The 26,980-nt window shown below is 52.1% G+C and overlaps 3 protein-coding genes across 9 annotated transcripts; 2 read left to right on the top strand and 1 right to left on the bottom strand.

The window, feature by feature from the left end:
- The first annotated feature begins 316 nt into the window (after positions 1–316).
- Positions 317–6,777, top strand: slc16a13 (solute carrier family 16 member 13). The gene is made up of 7 exons (XM_052069036.1): positions 317–532; positions 997–1,045; positions 2,045–2,287; positions 2,377–2,520; positions 3,712–3,977; positions 4,135–4,669; positions 5,817–6,777. The coding sequence occupies exons 3-7, from the start codon at positions 2,056–2,058 to the stop codon at positions 6,041–6,043; spliced, it is 1,404 nt and encodes a 467-aa protein (XP_051924996.1). The 5' UTR covers positions 317–532; positions 997–1,045; positions 2,045–2,055; the 3' UTR covers positions 6,044–6,777.
- Positions 6,314–19,993, bottom strand: acap1 (ArfGAP with coiled-coil, ankyrin repeat and PH domains 1). Of its 4 annotated transcripts, none has more exons than XR_007962832.1 (23): positions 19,234–19,992; positions 17,931–17,988; positions 16,186–16,305; positions 16,039–16,092; positions 15,605–15,663; positions 15,339–15,522; positions 15,219–15,263; positions 15,007–15,102; positions 14,779–14,853; positions 14,557–14,669; positions 14,420–14,471; positions 14,241–14,341; positions 14,080–14,182; positions 13,806–14,014; positions 13,674–13,743; positions 13,507–13,601; positions 11,212–11,405; positions 11,091–11,138; positions 9,970–10,148; positions 9,772–9,881; positions 8,547–8,657; positions 7,690–8,457; positions 6,314–7,333 (listed from the first exon to the last, which is right to left on the bottom strand). XR_007962832.1 is itself a non-coding variant. In XM_052068813.1 (23 exons), exons 1-23 carry the CDS (start codon positions 19,284–19,286, stop codon positions 7,236–7,238), a joined length of 2,289 nt encoding a protein of 762 aa, XP_051924773.1. In that variant the 5' UTR covers positions 19,287–19,991; the 3' UTR covers positions 6,314–7,235. The 4 variants fall into 4 exon arrangements, 1 of the variants encoding a protein (XP_051924773.1); XM_052068813.1 differs by having other exon boundaries at positions 8,396–8,457; positions 19,234–19,991; XR_007962840.1 differs by lacking the exon at positions 14,779–14,853 and having other exon boundaries at positions 19,234–19,993.
- Positions 19,994–20,457: 464 nt separating this feature from the next.
- On the top strand, positions 20,458–26,958 carry agfg2 (ArfGAP with FG repeats 2). 4 transcript variants are annotated; one of them, XM_052068906.1, is made up of 13 exons: positions 20,458–20,826; positions 21,405–21,498; positions 21,910–22,025; positions 22,208–22,349; positions 22,423–22,519; positions 22,595–22,684; positions 24,120–24,314; positions 24,770–24,842; positions 24,920–24,963; positions 26,073–26,159; positions 26,237–26,326; positions 26,577–26,647; positions 26,721–26,958. In XM_052068906.1, exons 1-13 carry the CDS (start codon positions 20,660–20,662, stop codon positions 26,766–26,768), a joined length of 1,314 nt encoding a protein of 437 aa, XP_051924866.1. In that variant the 5' UTR covers positions 20,458–20,659; the 3' UTR covers positions 26,769–26,958. The 4 variants fall into 4 exon arrangements, with proteins under 4 accessions (XP_051924866.1, XP_051924857.1, XP_051924848.1 ...); XM_052068897.1 differs by having other exon boundaries at positions 24,917–24,963; XM_052068888.1 differs by having other exon boundaries at positions 24,770–24,963.
- The last annotated feature ends 22 nt before the right edge of the window (positions 26,959–26,980 follow it).

Genomic DNA, 26,980 nt, shown 5'->3' with positions numbered 1-26,980 from the left:
TCAGCTGATCATTTGAATCAGGTGTGTCGGAGGAGGGGGGAGGGGGGGGGGGGGGCGGAAAGCACCGTAGACTTGAGTGAGATGTCACGTGTCCGCCGGTGACTTGGAGCAAGCGGCGGGATACGCCCCCGACATGGTCGAAGCTCGCTCACATCGGGAAAAGCCGCGTCAGGAAATCAACTTTGAAGGCTTACTGTCCAGTTGCAAAAAACGGTGCAGTCCACAAATTCTTGACTCAATAGCGTTTTAGTAGAAGCGATGTGCGACATGATTTGAAAATGGTGTTAACTACGTTGCCAGAGCAACAACAAAAGTAGCCCGATACTGATCTGGCATCGCACTCACCCGTTGGTGCGTTCGGGTTCCATTTAAAACGCAGAACTTTTCAGCACGCGCGCACACGCACACGCCGAGGCACCGAGTCCAGAGGTACCGGCCGGCTCGGCAATTTGGTTCGACTTCATCGAGTTCGAAAGGGGTGAAAGAGAACATGACCGCTGTTGTACTCCAGAGAAGGTTCGAAGTCCAAACGGTACGCGTTGCTTGATAGATTACCGTTGTTGTTTGACAGGTTCTTCGAAAGCGGAACGCACTTTTACGTTCATTTATGACTGCCGCTAAACGCTTCGTTACGCGAATTATATTTATTTCGTCATATCCCATCAAGGGGTGTCATTTGAAAAGTAGACGGCGTGTTGCATTTAGTTTTCACTCTCATATTATATTTCTATCGGTTTTCGGGCAATTCCGCTTGTCGCCAAGTGCGCAGGCGCCACGTCAGTCCTGCGTTATTTGCGTAGACCACTTCATGTTGTATGGTTCGACCCGCTGCGTTGGCGTAAAGCGTCATCAAATCGAGTCCCGCCATTTTCTTTCTTTTTTTTGAAATAAATATATTTTGTATTCACTTCACTTCGTTTTCTTGTTGTTAATAATGATGTAACGGCTTGGAAATCCTGCTTAAAAACCCAAATATATTGTATTTGTGTCCTTCAGTTTCAGCTCCATTGAAGCCAAGTTTTGCAGTGCACTTCTCCTTCAGCAGGTGGGCCTCCTCTTGTATTACAGCCCACCTAAAATAAGTCAAGTTGTTAGCAACATTTCTCGTCCCTCTAACTTTGGTTGATCATAATCGGGATGCCCCCCCCCCTACATAGCCCCAGACATTTTTTATACGTTTTTTGTAAAAGTGTTTGCCACAAAATGGATTTCATTTGCGGCCATGAAAATGGTTCGATTTGCGCACGAGCGACTATTGGTGGCTACGAAGCTAGCGGAATGGGCCCACAAAATGCTAAATTGCGGCAACCAAAGAGGCGTAACGTGCGCTTAAATGTAATTTAGGTCTTGGTGAGGATTTCTTCCCCACGTTATCGGTGTAGCCGTTCTCTTACTAAGGTTTCATTGGATAGTCTGTTAATCCTTTGACAACTTTGGTTCTTCACACATTTTGTGAACGGATGAATGTAAACGGTTTCATTTTTTTTGTCATGTTTGATTTTCAAAGTGTGTCTTATTGCAGTTCTTCATCCTTATTGTCGTTCGAGTTTGAAATAAAACGGAGCGCCTCAGGGCAGTTTGCGCCTCCTGCTTTTCTGGAGGAAGACGTACATCAGAGAACAAATACATGGACATCGAGCGTTTTAAATGAAGGTCTTTAAAGCTTGAATTGATTATCCCCAATATTTATGGCTTCGTCTGATCATCGATGAGTGAACCGTTAGCGTTTTGCGGCCAGGGGTGAACATGGCGCATGAGTCCGTTTACCGCGTGAGTTCGGTTACGAGCTCGCATCTGCTCGATACTCCTTGGTAGTGCGTTCATGTTGTATTTCTGTGTGCGTCTCGATTGATAAACCGCTGAAGGCGCATGAGCAAGACAGATTTTATTTCTTTTTTTTTAAAATAATTCATATTTCCCCTCCGTGGGTGCGTCGTTCAGCAGTTGACGTTGTTCATCATTAACCCGGCGACGTCGCAGCGGCCCAAAGCGAGTTAATGATTCTGCACCCGTGACCTCTTGTTGGCACACTTTCGTTCTCCAGATCGCGCAGCCATGGCCAGCGTCGGAGCCGGAGCGGAGAGGCATCGCGGCGGCCAAGCCCCGGGCCCCGACGGAGGCTGGGGCTGGGTGCTGGTCGGGGCCCTTTTCGTCAGCACCGGCCTGGTGTTCGGGCTCATGCGCGGCATGGGCATCTTTTTCGTGGAGTTGGTGCAGTACTTTGAGGAGAGCGCTCAAGCCATCTCGTGGATTTCCTCCATCGGCCTGGCGGCGCAGCAGTTCTTCAGTGAGTTTGCGGCTCCGGCCCGCCGCCGGACGCTCCCCGTCGGGCACGGCTGACGTGCACCCCCCCCCCCCCCCCGCGTTGTGCGGCAGGCCCCCTGGGTGCCGCCTTGTCCAACGCGTACGACGCGCGGCCGGTGGTGATGGCGGGAGGCTGCCTGGCCGGGCTGGGCCTGGTCCTGGCCTCGCGGGCCACCTGCCTGCTGCACCTCTACCTCACGATGGGCCTCCTTTCAGGTAGGCCCTTGCGCTCGGCTACGCAACCCGAAAGGGTTGCGGCGGCAGGGTCCGTTCCTACGGTTTTTGTTGAGCGCCGCGGCTTTCGGGCCCAAAAACGAATCTCGCGCGGTTTTCTTGCTGCACGACGAATCCAATGTTCCATTGATCGCCAGAGAAAATTGGCTGCGCTGCGACAGCAATGATTGACATCGTCGAGACCAGGGGTGGGCAATTATTTTCTGGGCGGTGACAAATGAGAAGCAGAAAATATCGTGGGGGGCCGGGCCAAAAGTTAGAAATAGAAAATAAAGAAGATAGCACAATGTCTTTGTATGCCAGTGACAATTCAGTAACCTTTGGCATGGGTTCTCCTCAAGGATGTGTACCGAGCCCCCTGTTGTTCACGCTCTACACATTTGACTGCTCACCGACTCTTATCAGCGGTCCGGTTTGCGGAAAGTTTTGAACACGATAACAAACAAACCATTCTAGGAAATGTTCCTTTTCCTCGAGCCGCAAGCAATTCACTCTGAGCGTGGAAATTGCCAGAATCGGACTGAGTAAGAATGGCTTCCTTGTTTCTCGTAGATTTGAGTCTTTCCGACTCGTCGTCTCCTGAATGTTTTGTACTTTGTTACCCGCTTCGTTTAATCAGATCCATATCACATTCCCTTCCATGGTCATTAATCTCTCCCTCTTTCTTGGTCCTCCCCTCCCTCCCTGTGCTCTGCAACTTGAAGTAACTACGCCACCTGGTGTTGAAATACCCGTCATTACAAGTCCAAACGAAATGAATGCAATCAAACCGTAATTGTGCGCCGATCTTCGGCGGGCCGGATTAAAAAGACCAACGGGCCGGATCCGGCCCGCGGGCCGTAGTTTGCCCACCGATGGTCAAGACAGAGGTGGGAAGAAGAAATTTCCAGGCCGCGGCCACAAAATGCGCAAGCGATCGGAAGGTGGGATTGTATTTTGCAAGGGACGCAGATGAGCCACGAAAAGTTTTTGAAGCGCAACTGAACGGATGGAAAATGCGATAAGTGCGCCCCCGATACAAAGGTCAAATGAGCAAAGGTCACGCCGGGGCTCGGCGCTTGCACGGCCGCCGACGGAACGGGCTCACTCGTCTTCCTTGATAATGACGAACGCTCCGGAACGAATTGGGAAGCCTACCACGTGGTTTTCTGAGTGTGTGTGTGTGTGCTCCAGGGTTGGGCTGGGGCCTGGTCTTCACGCCCATGGTGGCCAGCGTCCTGGCGAGCTTCACCCAGCGGCGCAGCTTGGCCCTGGGCCTGGCGTTCTCAAGCATCGGCCTGGTCTCGTTCGCCTTCAACCCCCTCTTTCAGTTCCTGGTGGAGACGTACACCTGGCGCGGGGCCCTGCTCATCATCGGGGGGCTCAGCCTCAACATCGTGCCCTGCGCGGCGCTCATCCGACCGCGGCGGAGGCGGCGGCGGCCCGACGACCTTGTGAAGGTGCGACTCAACTCTGCCGCCTCCATTTTTGGAGGGCGTGTCGATTGCATTCGGCTTTCATTTTGACAAATGGAAATCGGTTGTCGCCCGCCTTCTTCGGATCCTAAAGGTTCACTCCGGGCAAATGAAATGAATTCCAGACTTTGCCGTCTCGCAGGTGGATAGCGAGAGCAAGTCGTCATGCGGCGGCGGCGCGTTTGAGCGAGCGGCCTCCTACTTGGAGCTGTCGCTGCTGTGCGAGAGGCCTTACCTCACCTACACCTTGGCCATCTCCCTCCTCAACGTGGGCTACTTCGTGCCTTACGTCCACCTGGTGGCCCACGGCCGACACGTCGGCTTCTCCGAGTACCTGGCCGCCTTCGTCCTGTCGGCCGCCGGCGCCACCGACATCGTGGGGCGCGTGGCCTCGGGCTGGTTCTCCGACCTGGGCCACTTTCGGCTCATCCACCTGCTGAGCGTGTGGACGGCGCTCGCCGGCGTGTTCATCATGCTGCTGCCCGTGAGCACCCTGTGGGGCTCCTACGCCGCCCTGGTGGCCGTCGGCCTCTGCTACGGCTTCTGCTCGGGGGCGCTGACCTCGCTGGCCTTCACCGTGGTGCCGACGGTGGTCGGCGTCGAGCGCGTGATGGGGGCGCTCGGGCTGCTGCAGCTTATCGAAAGCTGCGCGGGACTGCTGGGATCGCCGCTGTCGGGTAGGAGCCGGAGCGCGCGTGACGATGCGCTGGCGCCACACTTTCTGTGCAGACCAGCCACGGGGACCACAGGGGGTTGCCTGCGAATAGCAAACGTCTGCACGGAATGGATGCCCGTTAAAAAATGTGTTTCGATAAATTTTAATAATGATTACAGAATAACCATGAGTTGAGAACTCGACTAACTATCGAACTCAAGTTGCCATCTTGCTCGATGTTAACAAGTGTTAGCTTGTTAGCATTGTGTCAATTGGTGTCGGAAATCGTATCCGGCGCTTTCTCAGCTCAGGTCGCTAGCTAGCTCATGTTAGCATCACAAATGTTAGCCTTGTTCTTGATTTTACTGCTTGGTGCTTTCTACCGCCTTTATTACCATTTCGTCTTGGTGTTTATTGTGTATGTTAAATCGTGTTCATTTTTTTGAAGACTACTTGAAGCACTTAGAAACCCACCGACAAGAAGCTTAGTGTCGGACGCGGTGAGAGAAGCGCGCGTCCCCACAGCTGAGCGCCGAGCCCCCTTTTTTGCCACTTTCCCCCACAGTACTCAAATTAGCGTAAGTTGAGGGGTTCGTTGTGTTTCAGTGGATGGCTCTTCTTTGCGAATGACATATGGAGAGATGTTAATTAAACAAAAACGCTTTATTAAAGAGGAGAAAGGAAAAAAAACGTCTTCACCTCCGAACGGACGAACGAGAACTCCCTCCTTCCCGGAAACACAAACCACTTCCTGGTTTCCTTAACCAATGGGATAATATCAACATAAACTTGTTTAAACAATTATCAAACGGACTATAACCTAGGTAACTAACACAAGAGAATATAATGCTCAAATATAAAATTTAAATGATTAATAATTTTAACGTAAGCTTACGTTAGAAAGCGTTCTGCTGGACACAACATGTAACTACATGGAGCACAAAATGGCGTCGTGACACCGACGTCAATGACAGAGCTGCATGTGTATCTCTCTCTCTCTCTCTCGCTCACCAAAATGTAAATGTGTCCAATTATTATACACCCACTGTCAGCCTGACATGTCATGACCTAAATTTAAAAACAAGACACTGCAGTTGTCAAATATTGACTAGAGATATTTTCGCCTCTTTCCCCGCCCCCAACCGTGGCTTTTTTTTTGGTGCTTCCAGGGCTGCTCCGGGACATCACGGGGGACTACACGGTCTCCTTCGTGGTGTCAGGCTCCTTCCTCATCCTCAGCACGCTCACCATGGCCACTCTGCCGCACTACTTCTCCCGCACGGATCCGCCTCCGCGGCCGCTGGCAGCGGCACCAACGGTGCCGGCGGCCGAGACGCAACATCTCGGCTCAGAGACGGAGAAGATGAATGAGTTGCCGGACGGCGCCAATCACTGACGTGCCTCCGCCACTCACAAAAATTCAGGAATACTTATTGGACTTGCATTGACAAGTTGAGAGAAGGTCAGCTGACCTTTTTTTTTTTTTTTGGTCAAGGTTGCTGCATTTTCCATAGTGTGATTTCATCCCAAACATTTTGTGAGGAGGGCTTATGATTTGGTGTTATTTGATGATCACGTTTGCACGTGGTCGCTGAAATGGAGCGTTCTTGTTAGGGTCAGTCAATGCAAAATGTGAATCTCTGGAAGATGGTAGCACGCCGTCAACCGCTGTGAAAATGGACACTTTAATGGAGACCAAAAGTAATGAGAATGCAAAATAAAAAATCTGCTTTTCGCATGTCCCGTACACTCAGGAATACAAGACTATCGTTATACAAGTGTCGTTTCGTTCCGGGACAATAACTACATTTGTACTTTTGCAGACCATAATAAAACATCGGACTGGTGGGTACTTGATTACTTGGATTGTTCTGCCTCGGCACTCGTGCAACCCTGCACTCTGGCACCGACTCGTTTAGTTGGGTTTCATGAACTTTACTGGTATTATTTTGAAATATGTCCTTTTGGGAAAATTGAAAAACCAAATTGTCGCTCCCTTGCTCGCTGACACCTGAGCATAAGACAAGCAAACAGAAGCAGAGCAAAGGGACCGTAGGATGCCGAGAGGATTCGGAAGCGAGGCGGAAATAGCGATGTTTCTGATGAAGAGTATCGATCAACTCTTTTTAATTATTTTTTTTTAAAAACAGATTGTTAACAAACAAAACTTGAAAATGATGAATTCAGTGTTTCAGTGACACTTGAATATGAATAAATCATACTAACAAATCAGCCGTGGCTACTGTGGTCCGTTTACAGCGCTATTGCAAAGGCAGACGTTCTTATTTTTCCGCAGCTGTGAAGACAAGGACATTAGAAAATGGATGGATGGATGTATAATCATAATAATAATATAAAGTGGTGACGAAGTAATACGGGTGACGTCGCTCCGTAAACTACCGGAAGTACTTTTCGTTCCGCTTCGCAGGGACTCGCATTTAAAATAACAGAAAACTTTGACATGCCTTGACAAAACTGAAATATCATTTGAAAACCTTTCAACATTTTCAATAGAGTGATTCCTAACAAAACAGGTCAGGGCAAAAGGAAGCATTTTTAAAAAGCGGCATTTTTCTTTTCTTTTTTTTTCAGAATTTGGCATCTGCGCTGCGACGCTTGAGCTTCTCCGGGTTGTTGGATGCCATGTGCGAGAAGTCTCTGAAGATGTGCTGGCAGGTTTCGTCACCTGTGAGACACAAAAGTGGTAAACAAAGAGGATTTTAAAAAAAACTAAACCCAAATGTGTGGCGGTGCAATGATTGGTGAGTCCACCAGATAGCGCTGGCGACTCGCGATGAGCGCCGAAGAAGAGCGTATTGCCCGAAGAACGTCGACGCCACCGGTAAGAAAAACGCCAATAAAACAGCTGTTTAGAGCTAAAAGAAAAAACAACCAAACAAACGACCTTTTAGACTGTTAAAACGTTCCCCGAATGCTCCGTAAACGCAAAGAGGATACGTTTTTATCTTGGAAAGAACCCCTTCTAAGTGGATTTTCTGTTGGCCTTGGAGCAGCACGCATGCGCAATGCACTGGACTTTACCTGGGAGTTTGCGGCAGGTGGCACACTGCACAAGCTGGCGAGACCAGCTCCATTTCTCAGGAGTGTAAAGACACACAAAGACAAAGTCAAAATGCTGACCAGCAGGGTCTTTGTTGTTGTTGTTTTTTTTTTAAATATAAGCACAGAGAAACACACAAGTAAACAATGAAAGCAATGTACAAGAAGCAAGCCCGAATAGCAAAAACACAATGCGTGGACACGAAGGCCCCGAGTTGATGCAAACAGGACGTGAGCATGCGTTGGCCTCCATGTGTGTGCTCTCAGTTCAACATCGACTCCATTTTCACAGTGTTTTGACATTTGGGGGGGGGGAGGGGGTTTCAAAGTGCCAGATGTGCTAAGTGGTGGCTAAGTGTTCCTCATTGATTCAGAACCCAAAATTGGACTTTGGTGCGTCTCAAATGAGATTCCCAGCAGTATAATTCTGCATGGTAGACCCCCCCCCCCAAAAAAAAAGTGACACTGTAAAACCAGTGTTTTCAATTTGGAGACCCCCCCCCCCCAAAAAAAGTGAGTGCGTGTGTGGGGGGGGGGGGGCATCCCTTTCACACTGAGGTGAACTATTCATTTGGTCCCCCCAGAGCCCAGCCACTTATTTGGTGCTTTAAAGCCTGGAGGCTCTTCCTAGTTTGGACCTGCCCGGTCCCTGTCCCAGCGCTCCCGGCCGTCTGCCCCTTGGAGAGACCTGATTTGCCGAGGGATCCGTCCATCTCTTGCATCTCCCTGTTCATCTTGGCGATCCGCAGTCTGGGGGGGGGGGATGAAAAGAGCATGGGTCAAGCTTTCGGTTTTGGCCTCATTGGCTCATCTTTTTTTTTTTTTTACATGGCGCTCACAAAGTGACGATGTCGGCGTTGGCGTTGTCCACGGCGATCGTTATGGGGTCCTTCTGATTTTTGTCTCTGGCATTGTAGTCGGCGCCTCGTTTCAGGAAGAGACACACCAGCCTGAGTTCACACACAAGCGCGCGACCCGCGTTACTTGGATATCAAATCCATTTGCCGCATTGAAATGAATTGAAATAAAGGGAAGTTGCGGGCTTGTCTTAGTGAGAAAAATCCCTGTGGAAACTTTTGAAATAGCCGACTAGCTGTTGCAAGTCATTTGAAACTTTGGTTTCAACACCCAAAAAAAAAAAAGTCTTAGAATGCGAATCCTTATTTTGAACAACTCTTGCCAAGATGCTAACAGTCGGCGACGTACAGTAAGATCGTCTCCTGAGTACAAAATAAGACGGATGCAGATCGATACGGCTTTCTCAACAGGTGCCCAGTGTTAGTCTGACAGGCTAACATTTGTGATGCTAACATGAGCTAGCTAGCGACCTGAGCTGAAAAAGCGCCGGATACGATTTCCAACAACAATTGACACAATGCTAACAAGCTAACACTTGTTAACATCGAGCAAGATGGCGACTTGAGTTGGATAGTTAGTCGAGGTCTCAACTCATGGTCGGCGTGCTTCTTGTGACTTGTAAGTGTTTCTGTTTTGGAATGGACTCTTTAGCCTGTTCAATAAATGGCATTTTATGAGAATGAAATTATATTTTTCCGACATTTGACTGGGAGAGGAAGTTATCTTTCAACATGCGCATTTCAAAACTCAAACTTAATTCTCGTTCACCGTTTTTTTTCCTGCTAAAAAGACACATTTCATCTTGAAAAACGAGGTCTATTGTATATGTTTGGGGGAAAAAGACATGTTGGTTGAAAAAAATGAAAGGGGGGGGGCGGTTTAGTCTTCCAATATCTCATTTGTTCTTCAAACAAATGTAAAAATGACTTTGGTACAGGCAATAAAAAGACAACATCATAAAAATGCAAGCGCAACCGCTTTTAACTGAGAAATTGACTTCAGCGCTGTAGGAAAGTATTTGTGTTTCCGTTACCCCCCCCCCCCCCCCGACCCCACACACACATAGACACACTTAGTCACTTCCTTTCCACAATAGCCCGTCTGTCTCGCTTTTTTCACGCGAAAGATTGTGATCAAGGCTTGTCTCCTGTTTTTGGGTGCTTTATCCAGTCTAATATGTGTGGGGGGGGTGTGGGGGGGTTGTACCCTGTGTGACCCAGTATGGTGGCGTGATGAAGTGGCGCTCTCCCATTTCTGTCCGCCTGGTTGACGTCGGCGCCGTTCTGCAACAGGAATTCGCAGGCGGCCAGCGCATTCTGGGAGCAGGAAATGAACCAAAAAAAAAAAAAAAAGGCTTCACGAGCCGATGACGGCGCCAACGGCGGTCGACGGAGGAAGGCTCACCATCGAGACGGCCTGGATCAGCGGCGTGCAGGCCTCCTCGGCCGCGTTGACCCAGTTGACGTTGGCGCCGTGGGCCAAGGCGTCGGCCATGACGGGGAAGTTCTGCAGGGCCGCGGAGCGATACAGCAGCGCCCCGGGGTGAAGCCCGCTCAGATCCTCTTCCTCTTCGTCATTTCCATCTAAGGTACACAAAACACCCACACTAGCATAAGTAAGTGTTAAAATGAGAAAACATGAGCAAGTAGCGCAAATATTTCGCTGTATTGTCAGCCGGTGTGTCGCGGCAGCGAACAGGAATTTGGTGGAAGGTTCCAGTGGAGGTCTGAGTGGGACGTTGGTTGCCTTGTGGAGACTGGTCCACTTCTCAACATGATTCAGAGAAACTGAACAGATGCTAACGGCTAGCTGAACAATGTAAGGTACAACAAGAAGCCAACGAAAGGGACCGAGTCAGTTGTGTATGTACTGTACATCCGTCCATTTTCCGAATCGCTCGATCCTCACTAGGGTCGCGGGGGGGGGGGGGGGTGCTGGAGCCTATCCCAGCCGTCTTCGGGCAGTGGGCGGAGGACACCCTGAATGAGTTGCCAGCCAATCGCAGGCCACACAGAGACGAACAACCATCAGTCTGTCCAAACGCCACACAGGGAGACCGGAGCTGGAATCGAACCCGGTACCTCTGCATTGTGAGATCGACATGCTAACCACTGGACTTGACCAGATAGTCAAGTGGTTAGCATGTCGACGTCACAGTGCAGAGGTACCGGGTTCAATTCCAGCTCCGGCCTCTCTGTGTGGAGTTTGCATGTTCTCCCCGTGCTTGTGTGGGTTTTCTCCGGGTGCTCCGGTTTCCTCCCACATTCCAAAAACATGCATGGCAGGCTGATTGAACGCTCCAAATTGTCCCGTGGTGTGAGTGTGAGTGCGAATGGTTGTTGGTTTCTGTGTGCCTTGCGATTGGCTGTCAACCGGTTCAGGGATGTCCCCCGCCTACTGCCCGAAGACAGCTGGGAGAGGCTCCAGCACCCCTCCTACGACCCTAGCGAGGATGTAGCGGGTCGGAAAATGAATGAATGAATGTACACACAGCCCCCCCATAACTCCCGCGCATGGATACTGACCTGTGCGGGAGGCCGTGTTGTTCTTCTGAACCTCCATCGAGCTTGACGCTGAGAAGAGAGAGACAACAGCGGTGACGGAGCGAACACCGTGACAGGAGCTCCCCCGCCGGGCGCACGTTACCCGATCGAGGCAGAGTGCTTCGGCCGGGTTTGGGCTTGAGCGGCGGGCGCCGCGCCGTGCGGTCTTGCGTGGCCGCCCTGTTCCTCCTGGCGCCCGGACGCTCGGGCAAGGTGTTGTTGTGACCCGTCTCCGGCAGCTTTTGGATGAACTTCTTCTCCACATACTTGGAACGAATCCAGGCCTCCTTGTCGCCCCTGAGCCCACACACACGAGGACACGCGCTTGTCAGGGCTTCCACCGTGTGACCAAATTCGCTAGCGCGGGACACGCGACGCGATGCTAAACATCTGGTCAGTACTCGTACTTTACGCGCTTCCCGTTTGCTGCGCTCGCGGCCAAATGAGGAAGTGCTGTCGCGTAATCATGTGCCGAGGTTGAATTTCAACAGCGCAAAAGTCACACCGCGTGAATTGTATTTGTTCCCCTGCTGGAGCGGCCGCAATCGGGGCTTCCGCAGGTGGACTTGCGGCCTGCGGCGCACGGCCACTCAACTCAACTCAAAGAACCGAACGGCAAAACAAATCTAAGTCATGCCGAGTCGAATGCCAAAGAATACAAGTGAGTTTTGAGGAGGGCTTTGAAGATGGGCAGTGAGGAGGCTTGCCCAATGTTCAGTGGGAGCTCATTGCCGAGAGAGGGACCGGCAACAGAAAAGGCTCCATCCCCTCTGAGCCTCAGTTTAGTTCTTGGTCTGGTTTCTTGGTCTGGTCCGCAGACCTGAGGCCCCTGCCAGGTGTGTAGGGGCGGATGAGCTCAGAGAGGTGAGGTGATGCGACGCGAGGTCATTTAGAGATTTGAAAACAAGTAAAGAGGATCTTGAAGAACTCTAAAATGTATGGGGAGCCAGTGAAGGGATGCCAGAGTAGGAGTGAAGTGGATACGAGTAGCAGTCAAGAGGCGAGCAGCGGTATTCTGGACCGACTGGAGGCGCTTCATGGAGGACTGGCGGACTCCAAAGTAAAGGGCATTAGTCATCGAGCCGGGATGTGACAAAGGCATGAAGGACTGTCTCAAAGTGTTCATATGAGAGGGGAGCTTTTACTTTGGCCAGCTGTCTAAGGTGAAAGAAGCTGGATTGAACAACGGTAACAATTTGCCGATCAAGTTTGAAATCACCGTCCAGTTTAAGGCCCAAGTTTCAGACTGTTGACTTAAGAGAAGGAGACAGGCGGCCCAAGTCTACAGGATGGGACGTACAAGGGCCACTGGGACCAAACGGTATCACCTCTGTTTCTTTTCATTGAAAGTCAAGACATTTTGTGCCATCCAGGTTTTGATTTCTTCCAGACAGGATAGGAGTGGCCTTAATGAGAAGGCGTCTTTCTTGCTCAGTGGGACATAGATCTGGCAGTCATCTGCATAGCGGTGGAAGGGGATACCATGTTTCCTTAAGATGGAACCCAATGGGAGCAGATACAGCGAGAACAGCAGAGGCCCCAGAATTGAGCCCTGTGGAACACCACATGACAGGGGAGCAGTGCCATGACTCAGAGCAGCCAAGGCTGACACAAAAGGTCCCGTCAGCTAGATAGGACCTAAACCACTCAAGAGCACTGCCGCCAATGCCCACCAAGTGCTGCAAACGAGTCAGCAGAATACCGTGATCCACCGTATCAAATGCTGCAGTTAAGTCCAATAAAACCAGACACACGTGGTCTCCACAGTCATTTGCCAGGAGGATGTCATTAGAAACGCGTAACAGGGCTGACTCTGTGCTATGCATCGTCTTGAAACCTGACTGGAAGACCTCCAAGATGTTATGTTCATCCAAGAAAAGTTTCAACTGCATGTGGCCTTCATGAGAAGGCGTCTTTCTTGCTCAGCACGGGACATCGATCTGAACATCAAAGCAAGTGACCAGGAACCCCGATCTTAGCCCATGGCGCGTCCGAAGCGTACCGTCCCCCGGAATCCGTTTCTGTCCTTCCAGTCTCCGCGGCTGTCAAGAGATGTCAATCGGAGTCCGATCCGAGAGACGAGAGAAGACCCGCGAAAGGCTCTTCAAAGCGCTCGCAAATGAGTGCGGGGCACCCTCGGTCCAGAGCTACGGACAAAGTCTGGGAGGTCAGGGAGCAGCCTCAAAAGTACGCGCCGCTGAGGAGCCCGAGAAACCGGGTCACCGAAGAAGCACATCCCACCGTCACGCGCGAGGACTCGGGGGAGGCTCGGCAGAAAGGCCGAAACCACAAAGAGAGCGCGGAGGAGCCTCGCCGAGTTTACTTCATGCCGCCGAAGAGGTTTGAGGAAAAAGCGGCAGGCCTGACGTGAGAGGTTCTCGAACTGCCCGGCGCTCACCTCGGACTGGAGGCGAGGGGCTTCTTGAAGGTGATCTCGTCGATGCGGGCCTCGTAGATGCCGTTGATGACGCCGTTGCCCAATTCGCACATCAACTGCGAGAAAGACAGGATGACCCCCCCGCCAAACGGCCTTTGGCCGACCACGGAAGAAGAAGAGCGAGCTACCTTGATGAGTTCCGGCTCCCAGGAATCCAGGGTAAGGGAGCGCACTTTGGAGAAGTGGACCCCCAGGCTCCTGAAAGGGAGGGAGGACCTTGAGGTCGGGCCGGCGCCTCGGCGCGTCACCCGGCCGCCTACCTGTGTATTCCCGAGCACACGATGCACAGCGTGATGCCCAGGTTGATGGAAGCCCAGTCGGGAGCCGGCGCCCCGCAGTCGCAGCACTGCCGGTTCCCGGCGACGGCCCGCACCCGCTCCAGGGCCTCCGAGCCCGAGCCCGATCCCGAGCCCGAGCCCTCCCGACGGTCGACGGGGCCGCCCGTCGAAACCGAGCCGCGGCGCTGCCTCTGCGAGAGAGAAACGGCGAGAGGAAGGGGCGTGCCGAAGGCCGCGCACTCGCGCGAGTCCTCACCGGACTGCGTTGGGGCTCGTGGAAGGCCGAGGCGATGCTGTTCTGCACGGCGCCGATCCACGCCCGCTGCTGCCTCTCCGAGTCGGCCTGCAACAGACAGCTTCTGCGCCGGCGTTATCGTCGGCCGCGCCGCGCCCTGGCCCGGCCGCGCCCGGACTCACTTGGACGGGGAGACCACTTCGAAACAGAAGCGCCTGTCGTTCTCGCCGTTGGGCTTGACCGTGCACAGGCGCAGGTCCTCCACCACCACCGTGGGCTGCTCCTGAGGGACACGACGCGTTCAAACCCGCAAGACACCTTTGGGCCACGTCCCGGTCGTTGGCCCATCTCCGGACTTTACCTTCAATTTCTTCTGATACACCAGCTGATTATTCTGAATGGAGAACCAGCGCCTGGGGGAGCAAAGCGTGACAGCACAAAAAAGACCGGTGATGAGGTTTTTTTTGGGGGGCGGGGGGTATACGGGTTGCGTCACACCTGCTCCAGGTCTTGAAGGCGTTGCTGGCCCGTTTGTAGAGGTACCCCTCCATGGGAATCCCGTTTGCGGCGTCCGGATTGAAGTCCATCATGGAGTCGTCGTAGGAAACGCCCTGGCGACGCCACAAACCACTTTTGATTGGACGCGCACGGACGGACATGCGGGCAAAGGCCGAGTTGCGCGTTGGCGGGGTGTCGCGTCCGTTTGGACGAGTTGGAAACCTTTTGTTTGATGGCGGCGTGTCTCTGCTCCATGTCTCGCTTCTCGCGGGCCGAATTCAGGACAAACTGCTTTTGCTGGGGGGGGGGGGACACAAGAGCAGACGGTTGCCGGCCCGCAGACGGTGACGCGGCGCTTTTCGCCAGGCCTTCCTTCGCCCGCTCAATCTCCAAAATAAACCTTTTCAAGATTTGACTTCTCCGATCGAAAGGAAAGCAGTCGCGAGTCACCTCTTCGCTCAGCTCTCGCCGATACGGCTCCAGTTCCGACAAGGACCGGAAGCCGCTCTGGAACAACTGGGCCTGGGCGTCCATGAGCGACAACATCTGGGAACAAAGGGGGCGGGGGGGGAACATGACCCAAAGGAAGCCCTGGCCGAGCCCTCCAAAAGAGGCAAATGTGCACACTTTGGGGGGGTGGGGGGGATCAGGGCTTCACTTACGGCCGTCAGCAGTTCCGTCTTCTTCTTGGCCTCGATGATGTTGATCTGCGACAAAAGAGAGAGAGACAGGGAGAGGATGCCGGTCCCGACCGTTGGGAGACCAGAGGCCTGCCGGCTCACCTCCAGGACGTAGTCTAGGGCGCCGGATCTGAAGGCTCGGCGGGCGTTGAGCAGCGCGCCGCCGGCCTCCTCCGCCTCGTGAGGCTTCCCGCGAGGCGCCTGAGCGTTCCTCGCCAGCGCCCCCTCCAGGGATTCACTGCTGCGCTCAAACTCCTTGCGCGCATCCTTGAAGCGCCGCACGTCTCTGGAGAGAACACGAAGGGAGCCGAGGTGAGCGGGGGCGGGACGCGGGGGCGGGACGCGACTCGCCGGGCCGAAACACTCACTCCTTCACGAAAGTCTGCAGCTTGGTCTTGACCGACTTGTGCGTCATTTCGATGGCCTCCTGAAAGGGCGAGTGGAAATGATGAGGAGGCTTTGCTTTCTTTCAAATACCAGACCCAAAGTCTTGGATTTGCATTTCAAGATTCAAGTTGAAAGCCGTCTATTCTCCAGGTCAAAGGTCAGATGATATGATCAGAACAAAGTCGCGCTATGACTCCAGTGGCTATTTGCTGGATTCAATTATGACAGGGGAAAATAGTTGATATTTGGGGGGGGGGGGGCACAACGTGCAATATTTTGAGGAATCGGGAAGTCTTCTGGGCCTTTTCTAGATGAAAATGGAAACTCGTCACGTAGTGAGAATATGTCCAAATGCGACCAGTATCAAGTCCGATCCGTTCCCTAGAAGCGCCGCAAGCCGGCCCCACCGACTCACCTCCTGCGCGTCCAAGATGAGCGAAAGCTTCTGGGAGAATGTCTGCAAGCAGTCCTGCAAAAACCAAAGAAGAAAAGCGGGACCTGCTGGCAAACAATCTTTCAGAGTTGAGCGCTGGGACGGAACGAGCCGGCCGGCCGGCCTCACCCCCACGGTGGCGTCGCCGGAGCAGTGCTGTCCCAGACTCTGGAGCCCGCTCACGAAGCTCTTGCTGCTCTGGTAGTACGCTCGGCCGGCCTCCAGCATGGCCTGGCATTGTTTCACCAGCTACGAGGAAGTAGATGTGAGAAATAGCCCCCCCCCCCCCAAAAAAAAAACATCCAGTCCTATCTCCCAAATATCCGACTCGACATCTCATGTCAAGACGTTAGCTAGGCGCATTTAAAAGGAATGGCTCTGATTAGCCGTGGAAACTCGACTGCGACCCCCCCACCCCACCTCAGCCTGGTCCCTCTCTCTGGAATGAGCTCCCACTGAACATTCGGCAAGCCTCCTCGCTGGCCATCTTCAAAACTCACTTGTATTCTTTGGCGTTCGACTCGGCATGACTGAGATTTGTTCTTGATTTTACTGCTTGGTGCTTTCTACCGCCTTGATTACCGATTTGTCTTACTGTTTATTGTGCATGTTAAATTGTTCCATGGACAGCACTTTGTATGCAGCGATGGCTGTTTGAAAGTGCTCGAGAAATACTCTTGACTTGACTGAGATTTGTTCTTGATTTTACTGTTTGGTGCTTTCTACCGCCTTTATTACCATTTCGTCTTACTGTTTATTGTGTATGTTAAATTGCTCCATGTACAGCACTTTGTATGCAGCGATGGCTGTTTGAAAGTGCCTGAGAAATACTCTTGACTTGACTGAGATTTGTTCTTGATTTTACTGTTTGGTGCTTTCTACCGCCTTTATTACCGATTTGTCTTACTGTTTATTGTGTATGTTAAATTGCTCCATGTACAGCACTTTGTATGCAGCGATGGCTGTTTGAAAGTGCCTGAGAAATACTCTTGACTTGACTGAGATTTGTTCTTGATTTTACTGTTTGGTGCTTTCTACCGCCTTTATTACCATTTCGTCTTACTGTTTATTGTGTATGTTAAATTGCTCCATGTACAGCACTTTGTATGCAGCGATGGCTGTTTGAAAGTGCCTGAGAAATACTCTTGACTTGACTGAGATTTGTTCTTGATTTTACTGTTTGGTGCTTTCTACCGCCTTTATTACTGATTTGTCTTACTGTTTATTGTGCATGTTCAATTGCTCCATGTACAGCACTTTGTATGCAGTGATGGCTGTTTGAAAGTGCCTGAGAAATACTCTTGACTTGACGTGACTTGACTAGATTTGTTCTTGATTTTACTGTTTGGTGCTTTCTACCGTCTTTATTACCGACTTGTCTTACTGTTTATTGTGCATGTTCAATTGCTCCATGTACAGCACATTGTATGCGATGGCTGCTTGAAAGTGCTCCACAAATACTCTTGACTTGACTTGAATTCCAAGTCAAAAAGCAAGCCGTGACTTTGATGATCAAAGACAATAATTTGTGATCTGTCATCCATGCTTCATGTCATACGCGAGCATATTTGACAATAAAGGATGACCTTGACCTTGACAACTTTGATCTGGCAAACATCCAAGTTGGCCCTCGTGAAAGTTGAACAACAATCCTGAAATGAGACAACTTGACTTCTCCCAAGATTTCAACTTGATTCTTCAGACATTATGAATGGTAAAGACTGTTTCAATGTCAAGTCAATCCCACCCCGAGTTGAAAACACAGCGCCGGGCTGTATTCTTGTCATCTTGCACCTTCAAGTCTTGATCATTTCCGACATTTTTGTCTGGAAAATGATGGAGACGGTTTTGGATTGGACTGACACCGATCTCACCTTGTCTAATCGCGTCTCAAGTTCGCCCACGTCGGCTTGGACCGCCTCAATTTCAGCTCTGAAACAAAACACACGACCAATGAGGCAAATTGACCTTTCGACAAATCGAGATGCTTTTTTGTCATCTTATTGGACTTGTGGAGATGTTCGCATCCAGCCGGCAAATGAATGGCGCATGCTAATTGGACCCCCCAGCCCCTCCTCCGCCCCAGTCACCCTGCGATTGGCTGGCTACGGGTTCAGAGTGTCCCCCGCCTCCTGCCCGAAGACAGCTAGATGGATGACTTTTTACCCAAAGTAGAACCCCCCCCGATCTTTTCAGAATTTGGGGGGGAAGGTACCGGTAAGCTAAGCTAAAGGCAGGGGACTCACTCTTGCCATTTACAAGATCACACATTGTACACGCAGTTCATTCCCTCCCATTTTCTTTTTGTCATGCCTTGATACCGTTTTTACATTTGACCATCAAGCGCGCTTTGTATTTGTTGCTAGCACACACGCAGAGGAAGTACAAAATGGGGAAAGAGGCAAGCGCTCGAGAGATTGTTTCTCGTGTCGACGCCAGTGGCCCCAAATTGCGGTTTGACACTTCCTGCGGCGCTCGCCTCGCTTCCTGTTCACCTCAACTGTCACCTGGCAACACCAGGCTGCGCTTTCCGATGTAACGACGTGCCCACGCGACCGCGTCCGCCAAACCCCCCTCAGCTTTTCTCCCCGTTCGGCCTCCGCTTTTGGTGTTTTGTTCGCCGCTCCCTCGGCCCCCAAGCTCCTCAGCGAGCGTGCGCCCGCCCGTTGGCCAGGCGGATGGCGGGTCAACTTTGAAAGATGCCAGGTCAGCGGCAAGGCGCAAGACTGACTCAAAGCAAAGCCGGGGCGCGGCCAAAAACTGCTGTCGCCGGCTGACGCCATGGGACACCGCTCGCCTTGACAGATGCGCCCACTTGATGATTTAGCGCGCAAAGTACGCAAAGAGGACTTCATGACTACACACGGGGGCCATGTTTTACATCAGAAAAATCTCGGGGCCTTTGACCAAAAATCTCACCAAACTATAACTTGGGGCCATGTGAAAAATCCATTTGAATGGCACAATTGGTTAAGATTTCAAAGATGTGAGCGAATCACATTGTTCCACTTTAAAAATGGACCGTCCTTGAATCATAACCACATGTACTCATGCATTGAGCTATGTATCAAATCGTTATACATGCATGTGTGTGTGTGTGTGTGTGTGTGTATACTGTATAATAATACTCATGATTAGAATCTACCATTTTTTCTATCACGGGGAGTAAAGTGTTACCTGAAGCGTGGGGAGTCTTTCAAACACTCCTCAAAGTCCACTTTAATAGTCATAATCCTCTTCGTTTGGGCGCAAAAATAAAAGTAAAAAAAAAAAAAAGTCCAACTTCGTCTTGGCAAGGTTCACTTTGTCATTTCGTGGTTTGCGGATTGTTGGTCTTGTCGGATTTGTGCGGCTCCTTCTGTGCGATTGAGCTCGGCGGACGTTTGACGCGTCATCGGCACACAAGCACACAGCCACACGTCGGGGTGTGTTTTTCTTGTCTGGCAACCAGTTTTCTTCCCACGCGACACCGCCCACAGTGTAGAAACAAACAACACGCGCTCACAAAACAACGGAAAAATGAAAAGGCGTACTTTAGAGTCGAGCCTCGAATGCCACACGACTGCCGTGAGGCATCCCGGAATTCGATGCGTCACATGATTGGAATTGGCCGGGCGATTTCTGTGTATTTGGTTTAGGGCAAATCTCGTGTATAAAAGTGTTTTTTTTTTAATCTTCAAAATGCGCATCGAAAGCCAGTTTCAATTTTGAAGGTACGGTTGACTGTGCGATCGCTTTTCAGGTCGGTCAAATGATGTCGTGTTGAAAGTGCTTTTTAAATGCGAAATTAAATTAAATACGAATGTAAAGACTGTTTCAATGTTCTGTTTCCTCCGTGCCGATAGCTTTTTCTTTTCAATGGCAGCGACAGCAATTTGTAAAACACGGACTTCAGCGGTGTCTATTGAATGCCACGCAAATGACGTCACGCACCCGGAAGAAGGAAGAGGGACGTGACTGCGAGCTCGCGGTCGTGTAGAGCGCCGTCTACTGACCAAAAGCAGGCACGACTTGTCAAAAAGTACAATCAAATACAACACAATCAATCCATCTTTATTGATGGATCGATTTCACAAAAACCCGCAGACTAGTTGTCACCAAGGTGACTCTTATTTATGGTCTAAAATAAACGGCGTCTGCAAAAACGAACGTTGTTCAAATCAAATGAAAATGATTTGTTATGGGCAGCCAAATATTTGATAAAAAATACCTTTGGTGAGTTGAGATGGACGAATCCAATTATAGAATGCTTTTCAAGGGTTTTCTTTTCTCCATTTTAACAACGTACGCAAACTATACGCACCGTTGAAAATGGCATCCGTCCGCTGGAGCGCTTTTATTCTGGCGAACGTCAGCGTGTTTCCGGTACGCGTCGCATCCTACGCGGTCTAACTTTCCAGCATTCGGGGCAAAGCGAGAGCGGAGCGGCGCTCTCTCCAAGCACCAGCCCCGCGTCCCTCGACCCCTGCCCGCCCCTCTTCCCCCCACCCACCCTCTCCGCCCCACAATGCGGCGGTGAAGTGGCGGAGTACGGAGAGCCCGGAAGGACGGAGCTCGGACGGAGGCTCGAGCGCCCGCACCCCGCCCCTCCTCCGGATCCACGATGTCGAACCGCAAGCACCGGGACAACCAGGAGATCTGCGCGCGCAAGGTCCGCGAGCTGGCCCAGTCCGGAGTAAACAAACACTGCTTCGAGTGCAACCAGCCCGGGGTGACGTACACGGACGTGACCGTGGGCACCTTCGTGTGCACGTCGTGCTCCGGAATGCTGTAAGTAGCATCCGCAGCCCGCGTCCGTCGCTTCGAATCGCGGTTCTCGCAGGCGGCGTCGCGGAAGATCGAGCGGCAGGCCAGGCCGGGAGATTGCAGCGCGCTTGCACGCACGGTGGTGCAAGAGAGGGAGGGACGCGCTTGCCGCGCATGTTTGACGAGCTCTCCGCCAACGACCCCTGGGGCGTTTCAAAACGAGCTTTGCTCTCCTCCGCAGCGCGCATGTTGAGCCCACTCCTGGCAGCACCCCACGGGAAGGCCACTCTGTTTGTTGTTGCCCAATCCTGTTGCGTTTGAGCACCGAGCCCAATACCACCCCCCCCCGCGCCCCCCACCTTCATGTCCAGCCGGAAGGCCATCCATGCGCAAGAGCCGTGAGGTCGGGACGGCCTCGCTTCTCGCACAAGGCCTACCTGGAACTCGTGCAGTTTTCCCTCAGTCGTCACCTCGTGTCTTGGTGAAGCCTTGCCCGTGAGACCCCTCAGGACGAGCCCCCCCCCCCGCTCCTCGACGGTGCCGTTCCGCGCGCCACGTGCTCGTGTTGTTGTATTTTTTAACGCTCGCCATCTCCTCCGCAGGCGAGGCCTCAACCCGCCGCACAGGGTCAAGTCCATCTCCATGACGACCTTCTCCCAACCGGAAGTGGAATTCCTTCAAAACCACGGCAACGAGGTGAGCGGGAAATAGACTCGCCGCCGTTCTACGGGGTCTTTGTCGAGGATAAAGAATTCGTGCGCAGGAGTATTGACATTGTGTGTTTGCACGTGGAGCCCTGACGCGGCTGATTCCTGAGGGCCCCCCGTGGTGGTCACGTGACTCGGAGTCAAAATCATCTTTATTGCCCCCCCGCCCCCCCAAACACCCCAGACGGTCATATGAGCTAGCCGCGCATCGCCGAAACAAGCAAGCGAGAGTAGTAGTAGTGAGAGCGCTTCCGTCGGGGAAGGCTCTTAAGTCGTTCAGTACCAGCCGATTCTAGCCCAAGTCGAAAAAGACGTTTAAGAACGTCTTTGGGAGTGAATGGGTGAAGCGGCCAACTCGGTGGCTCACACCAACCCCCGCCGTGTGCCCTTTGCGCAATAGGTCGGCAGGAGGACGTGGCTGTGTGCCTCGGAGGCCAAGACGGTCGCCTGCCCGGACATGAAGGACTCGCAGAAGTTCAAAGAGTTCCTGCAGGACAAATACGAGAAGAAGAAATGGTGAGCCGACGCCGTGCCACGGAGGATTTGAATGGGACGCTTCCCGCTTGGAGAAGTGGTATGGGGGTCGCTGCCGGCCGGGTGACTCCCCCTTCAAGTGGTTTTGCTGGAAGGTGTCCCCTCGAAGACCACGCTGACGAATGGTCCCGTCCCGTCCCGCCACATCCCTCCCTGTCCCACAGGCATTTTTCCAAAAGTAAGAACCGGCGAGACGCGGAGGGACCTTGGAGCCCCGGCGTCCAGAGCGTCCTCCATCACGTCCCGCCGGCCAGCCAGCAGCCCACTCACGGCTTGCCCCCCAACGCCCGGCCCGCCCGGACGCTGGTGAGAGCCGCTCGCCGTCGGCGCTGGCGCCGCCGCGCCGCTTTTCATATCTTTGCGTCCACGCGACTCCCAGACGGCGCGGTCGGACCGACCCCCAGCCGCTTCGCCCGCCGACGCCTTGACCGCCCGGCCCTCACGCTCGCAAAGCTTCCGGGACCCGCCGCTGAGAGGTATGGTGGCCGGCCGCGCCGTTTTGAGCCGCGATCCGATCGAAACATTTCCCTCGTGTGTTGTTTGGCCTGCAGAGCACAACGTCTGCGGGATTGAGAGACAGCGGCCGGGCTCGTTGTCTTCAGCTCCCGGTTCTTCCTTCCCCGCCCTCCCCCGGCCTTCAGGTGGGCACCCCCGACTGCTTTCTGCCCCCTCTTTCAAGATGAACAGCCCCTTTCTGTGTCTCCTGACTTTGTAGCCGGAAGCTCTTTGAAAAAAAAAAAAAAACACTTCACGTTAGGTCAGAACCCCCCCCCCCCCCGTGCCCCCGATCCCACCGGTGCGGCAGCTCCTTCTGCCATCTGGCGAGTTTTCACTTTGCTATTTTTAGTAGGCCGCCGATGATATTTCACTCCGCAAAGCGCTTCCAAATAAACCCGTTGGGGCGCGGCGGCTACGCTTTGGGTTTCCCCAAAATTGCGACAACTCCGGCGAGTCGTGCGTATTCGACGCTTCGGCACTTGGCCACTTTTTCTATCGGCGAGATTGTTTCATTTCAAGAGTTGGACTCATCGTTCTCACGAAAGTGTCGCCGTTCAGGGGGAAAAAGGGCCTCGCCTTCTCGGCTGCTAGCATGCCGTGCGGCTAACGCTTGCGATCCGCTAAGACGCTAATGGGATGTCGAGCGTGGTTTTGCGGTTGCTTGTGTAAGCTTATGTTAAATGATCCATTTTTTAGGTTTTATATTTGAGCGTGATATTCTTTTATGTGAAATTATTATGAATAAATTATGCTCAATTCTATTCCGTTGAATACTTTTTGAAACATTCTTATGTCGCTTGCGTCTGATTGGCTAAAGAGAAGCAGGAAGTGTTTTTGCGACTGAAAGGGGAGGTGTCGACCTTCTTTTTTTTTTCTTTCTCCTTTTTATTAAACTCCATGAAAGGATTCCATCTCTCCATCTGTCATTCGTAAAGAAGAGCCATCCACTGAAAAACAACCAGGGGGGTCAGGTACCTTATCGTCGAGTTTTCACGAGCTCCCCCGATCAGTCTTTCCATCTTCCGATTGTAAACGGCCACGCGATTGGACGTGTATGATGTCTTACTTGTTTTGATTGGTCGCCCCGTCCAGGCCACGCCCCTTTCCGCTTTTTTTTTTCATCACTAGCCATTGCCATCCCTGACACTTGCGTCGGCATTTGTGTGCCGAAACTACCGAGCGAGAAGCTTTCAGTTTCACTTTGCGACTGCGATCTCACGCACTTTATCGAAGCCACACGGTTTTTTTCTGTCAGTTTGCTTTATCGGCAAGAGAGTTTTGCTAATTGTATGAAATACTGTCACAATTTTGAAGGAAAAAAAAAGAGAGACCGTCTTTCTCTGCCATTAGCATTTCTCCGTGGCTAACGGCTGCCGCTCACCCAAATGCTAACCTTTCTGATCTTTCTTTGTTTTGGGTGTCGATATGTCCCAGCCGCAAGCCTGCGCATTCTTTTTTTCTTGTTAATGATTGGAGCTAGCCCTCAATATCTCTTACAGCATGAAAACGTGAGATGACTAAGAAGCACTTGTATGTGAGTTTTTAATGTTGTTTGTGTGTGTGTGTGCGTGGTCCCAGGTCGCGCCCCGTCATCGTCGGGCACCACGGGGCCCTTCAGGGCCTTTCCCAAATCTCTCAGCTTGGACTTTGGCGGTCCGAAGCAGCCGCAGCCTCCTCTTCCTCAGTCCCTGTCCCATCAGCAGCAAAGCGCCGGCGACGCCCGGGACAGGTACGCCGCGGTGTCCCACCTGGACAGCGTCTTCTCCGAAACAGGTATGCCGCTTTCCAACGCTGGTTGTTCACACCCCGCTTCGCTTTGTACAACCCCCCCCCCCCCCGCCCCATAAGTGATGACCAATTCGTGGACCAATTCGCAGGGAACCCTCGCTGTACAAAAATCCACCGTGGTTTAGTTTTCGTAGCGCGCCTGTCGGCAAGGTTGCGTCATGTTCTTTCAGCAAATGCCAAGGCCGTTAGCCGCTGAATTACGCTCATTGTGTTTGCGCCGCACCACGCGCGGTTCTTGACTCGTTTTAATCGGTTTAAAATCGGCCAAGGCAGATTTTGTGTGTGTGTGTGTGTGTTGGGGAGGAGGAGAACTTGTTTTCTGACTCGGTTACAGGACATATTTTGCCCCCCCCGCGCCCTTATTTCAGTCTTGGATTCGAACGCGGTTTTTCTCGTGTGGATTTAAGTGAAAAATGTCTGTGTGAAATGTTTGTTCGCAGCACCCCCTGCCGGGCTCCCGCAGTATGGCGCCCTGTTTGGCAGCCGGCTCTCTTCTGGCTCCACTCGTGCCAGGTCGCTCATTTTCACAACTTGGATTTGCTCTGTGCTGTTTTCTCAAGCTCTGAAATTCTTGCTTCTTCTCCCAGCAGCTCTCCGGGTCTTGATACAACGTCCAATTCGCAAACATTCGCAAGTAAGCTGAACAGATGTTTTGATACTTGATTTGATTTTTGATTTTTTTGTCAAACCGATCCTCATTATTCACCGATTTTCTCTCGTCATTCAAAGAAATGACGGTCGGTCAATCAAGCGCCGTCTGCTGATGTTTTTTGTGAGCTTTCACTTATTGACTTTGAGCTTGCGGCCTCAGGGGTGTTTTTTCGTTTGGGTTTTGAAGATCTGGAAATATGATGGAGGGCCGGATCAAAAGGGTGAACAAAATTTGACATGATATGAATTGGATTTCTTGATTTAAAAAGCAGTATTTTTGCATTTTTTGGGCACGTTTTTCAGACTTTAAGAGTACATTATTCCGTCATATCGAACGCCGTATGGTCTCCCCCTTCCTCCCTCTGCTCCGCAACTTCAAATAACTGCGCCACCTGGCGTTGAAATGCCTGTCATTACAAGACCAAATGAAATGAATGCAGTCGTTGACATCGAACCTTGATTGTGTAGCGACCTTCGACGGGCCGGATTAAAAAGACAGACGGTCCGGATTTGGCCCGTGGGCCGTAGTTTGCCCACCTCCGAGCAAGAGTATGATTGTGCTTCTCTTGCTCTATTTCAAAAGTGGACTTGATTGGCTTTTACCCTTTTTTTAGTTTGTCCTGGCGTACTATTCAGATTTTTATTTTTTAGGCAACTAACTCGCCTCCCGTCAAAGCGTATTTTTTTAATTGTCCTACCAAAGACAATTTGCAGGCCGGGTCCTTGGACGAGGCCTCCGCGGGCCGCACGGACCCTGGTGAATTTGCAGCGGCTTTCTGGAGTCTTACTGCAAATGACCTCAAGCGGCCTTCGGGAGGGCAGCGCCCCCCCCCCCACCTCCCCCCCGCCCTGCGCGTTTGGACGCAGTCTTCGTCTTGATAAAATGTCTGGCCGGCATCAAGAGTTGCCACACTCTTGACCACTCTTTTTGTTGTTTTTTTTTTAGGGGGGGGAGCGGGGGGAGTGTGTCTCAAGGCAGTGTTGTGCTGAATGGTGTGGCATGGAGTCTGTTCACCCTACACACTGTCACTTATCTTTTCTTCCCATTGCCCCCCCCCCCCCCTCCCCCCACCACCACCACGTGTGTGTTAGATTTCCCGAACCCATTCAGCTCCAGCTCCACTTCCCAGCAGCCCGCTGCGCTGTCCCCCAGTAACCCTTTCAGCAGCTCGCCAGGAGGTGAGTTTGGGGGTTTTGTCTGCGGTGCCGCCACCAATCACAAAGCGTTGCGTTCCCCCCCCCCCATCTCCCCCCAGGCGACGGCCCGTTTGTCACCTCGCCCACTTCGGTGTTTCCGCCTCCCGCCTCTTTTCCCCAAGAGGTCGTCGCTAACCAGGAAGCTAACGGTAACGCGCCGTTTTTGAGGGGTGTGGGGGGGTCATGTTTAACCTCCCAGTATAAAAGCTTGCACAATATGGATTTTACTGGGACTTTTCAGAAAATAAAATACAAGTTAAAGCAAAAATTGCGATGCGAGACGATTGCATTGCGCTGTTCTTTTTTGCGCCTCGGATCACCCGGGACCCGTTCCTTGCAGAGGATAAAGAATACACCGGAAACGACACCTTTCTTACACGAGGCGTCAAATGTTTTCAGGCTTCGCCGCCTTCCCCGCGTGCGACTCGCAGGCCAAAGTCCCTCGGCCCATGTCGGTGAACCCTTTTACTGTGAGTGCTCCCTTTTTTTTTTTTGACGGAGGCCTTCGAGCGACTTTTGTAGTGACTTGTCACTCTCTTTCAGGGCAACGTCTACCCCAGTCGGGCCACGTCGCGAAACCCTTTCATCTGACTCGGCCCCCGGTGATGCCCCTCACCTGTCCATCTCTGGCAAAAGTGGACTGTCACCTCTTTCCTCCCAATGTCGTCTTATCCGGTGTTCACTTGGGGGGCCACGTGTTAAAAAAAATGCCTGAATGTATTATGACTTCAACTAGCCATTTCTATTTTAGCGCCTGGAGCATTTTGGCAGGGGGTAAAAATATACGCGCAAAGCACTGCTCC

This window comes from Hippocampus zosterae, chromosome 1 (genome assembly GCF_025434085.1).
Source record: "Hippocampus zosterae strain Florida chromosome 1, ASM2543408v3, whole genome shotgun sequence".
Classification (NCBI taxonomy): Eukaryota; Metazoa; Chordata; class Actinopteri; order Syngnathiformes; family Syngnathidae; genus Hippocampus; species Hippocampus zosterae.
This window is presented reverse-complemented; position numbering and strand designations above follow the sequence as displayed.

Coding starts and splice junctions, on each gene's coding strand:
- agfg2 (XM_052068888.1), top strand. CDS start 20,660: ATGTCGAACCGCAAGCACCGGGACAACCAGGAGATCTGCGCGCGCAAG. Junction 22,520..22,594: donor CCGGGACCCGCCGCTGAGAG/GTATGGTGGCCG, acceptor TTTGGCCTGCAG/AGCACAACGTCTGCGGGATT. Junction 24,964..26,072: donor CAATTCGCAAACATTCGCAA/GTAAGCTGAACA, acceptor CGTGTGTGTTAG/ATTTCCCGAACCCATTCAGC.
- acap1 (XM_052068813.1), bottom strand. CDS start 19,286: ATGACTATTAAAGTGGACTTTGAGGAGTGTTTGAAAGACTCCCCACGC. Junction 15,523..15,604: donor CTGCAGACTTTCGTGAAGGA/GTGAGTGTTTCG, acceptor TGTTCTCTCCAG/AGACGTGCGGCGCTTCAAGG. Junction 11,139..11,211: donor AAGCACTCTGCCTCGATCGG/GTAACGTGCGCC, acceptor CTCTCTTCTCAG/CGTCAAGCTCGATGGAGGTT.
- slc16a13 (XM_052069036.1), top strand. CDS start 2,056: ATGGCCAGCGTCGGAGCCGGAGCGGAGAGGCATCGCGGCGGCCAAGCC. Junction 2,288..2,376: donor GGCGGCGCAGCAGTTCTTCA/GTGAGTTTGCGG, acceptor GTTGTGCGGCAG/GCCCCCTGGGTGCCGCCTTG. Junction 3,978..4,134: donor GGCCCGACGACCTTGTGAAG/GTGCGACTCAAC, acceptor GCCGTCTCGCAG/GTGGATAGCGAGAGCAAGTC.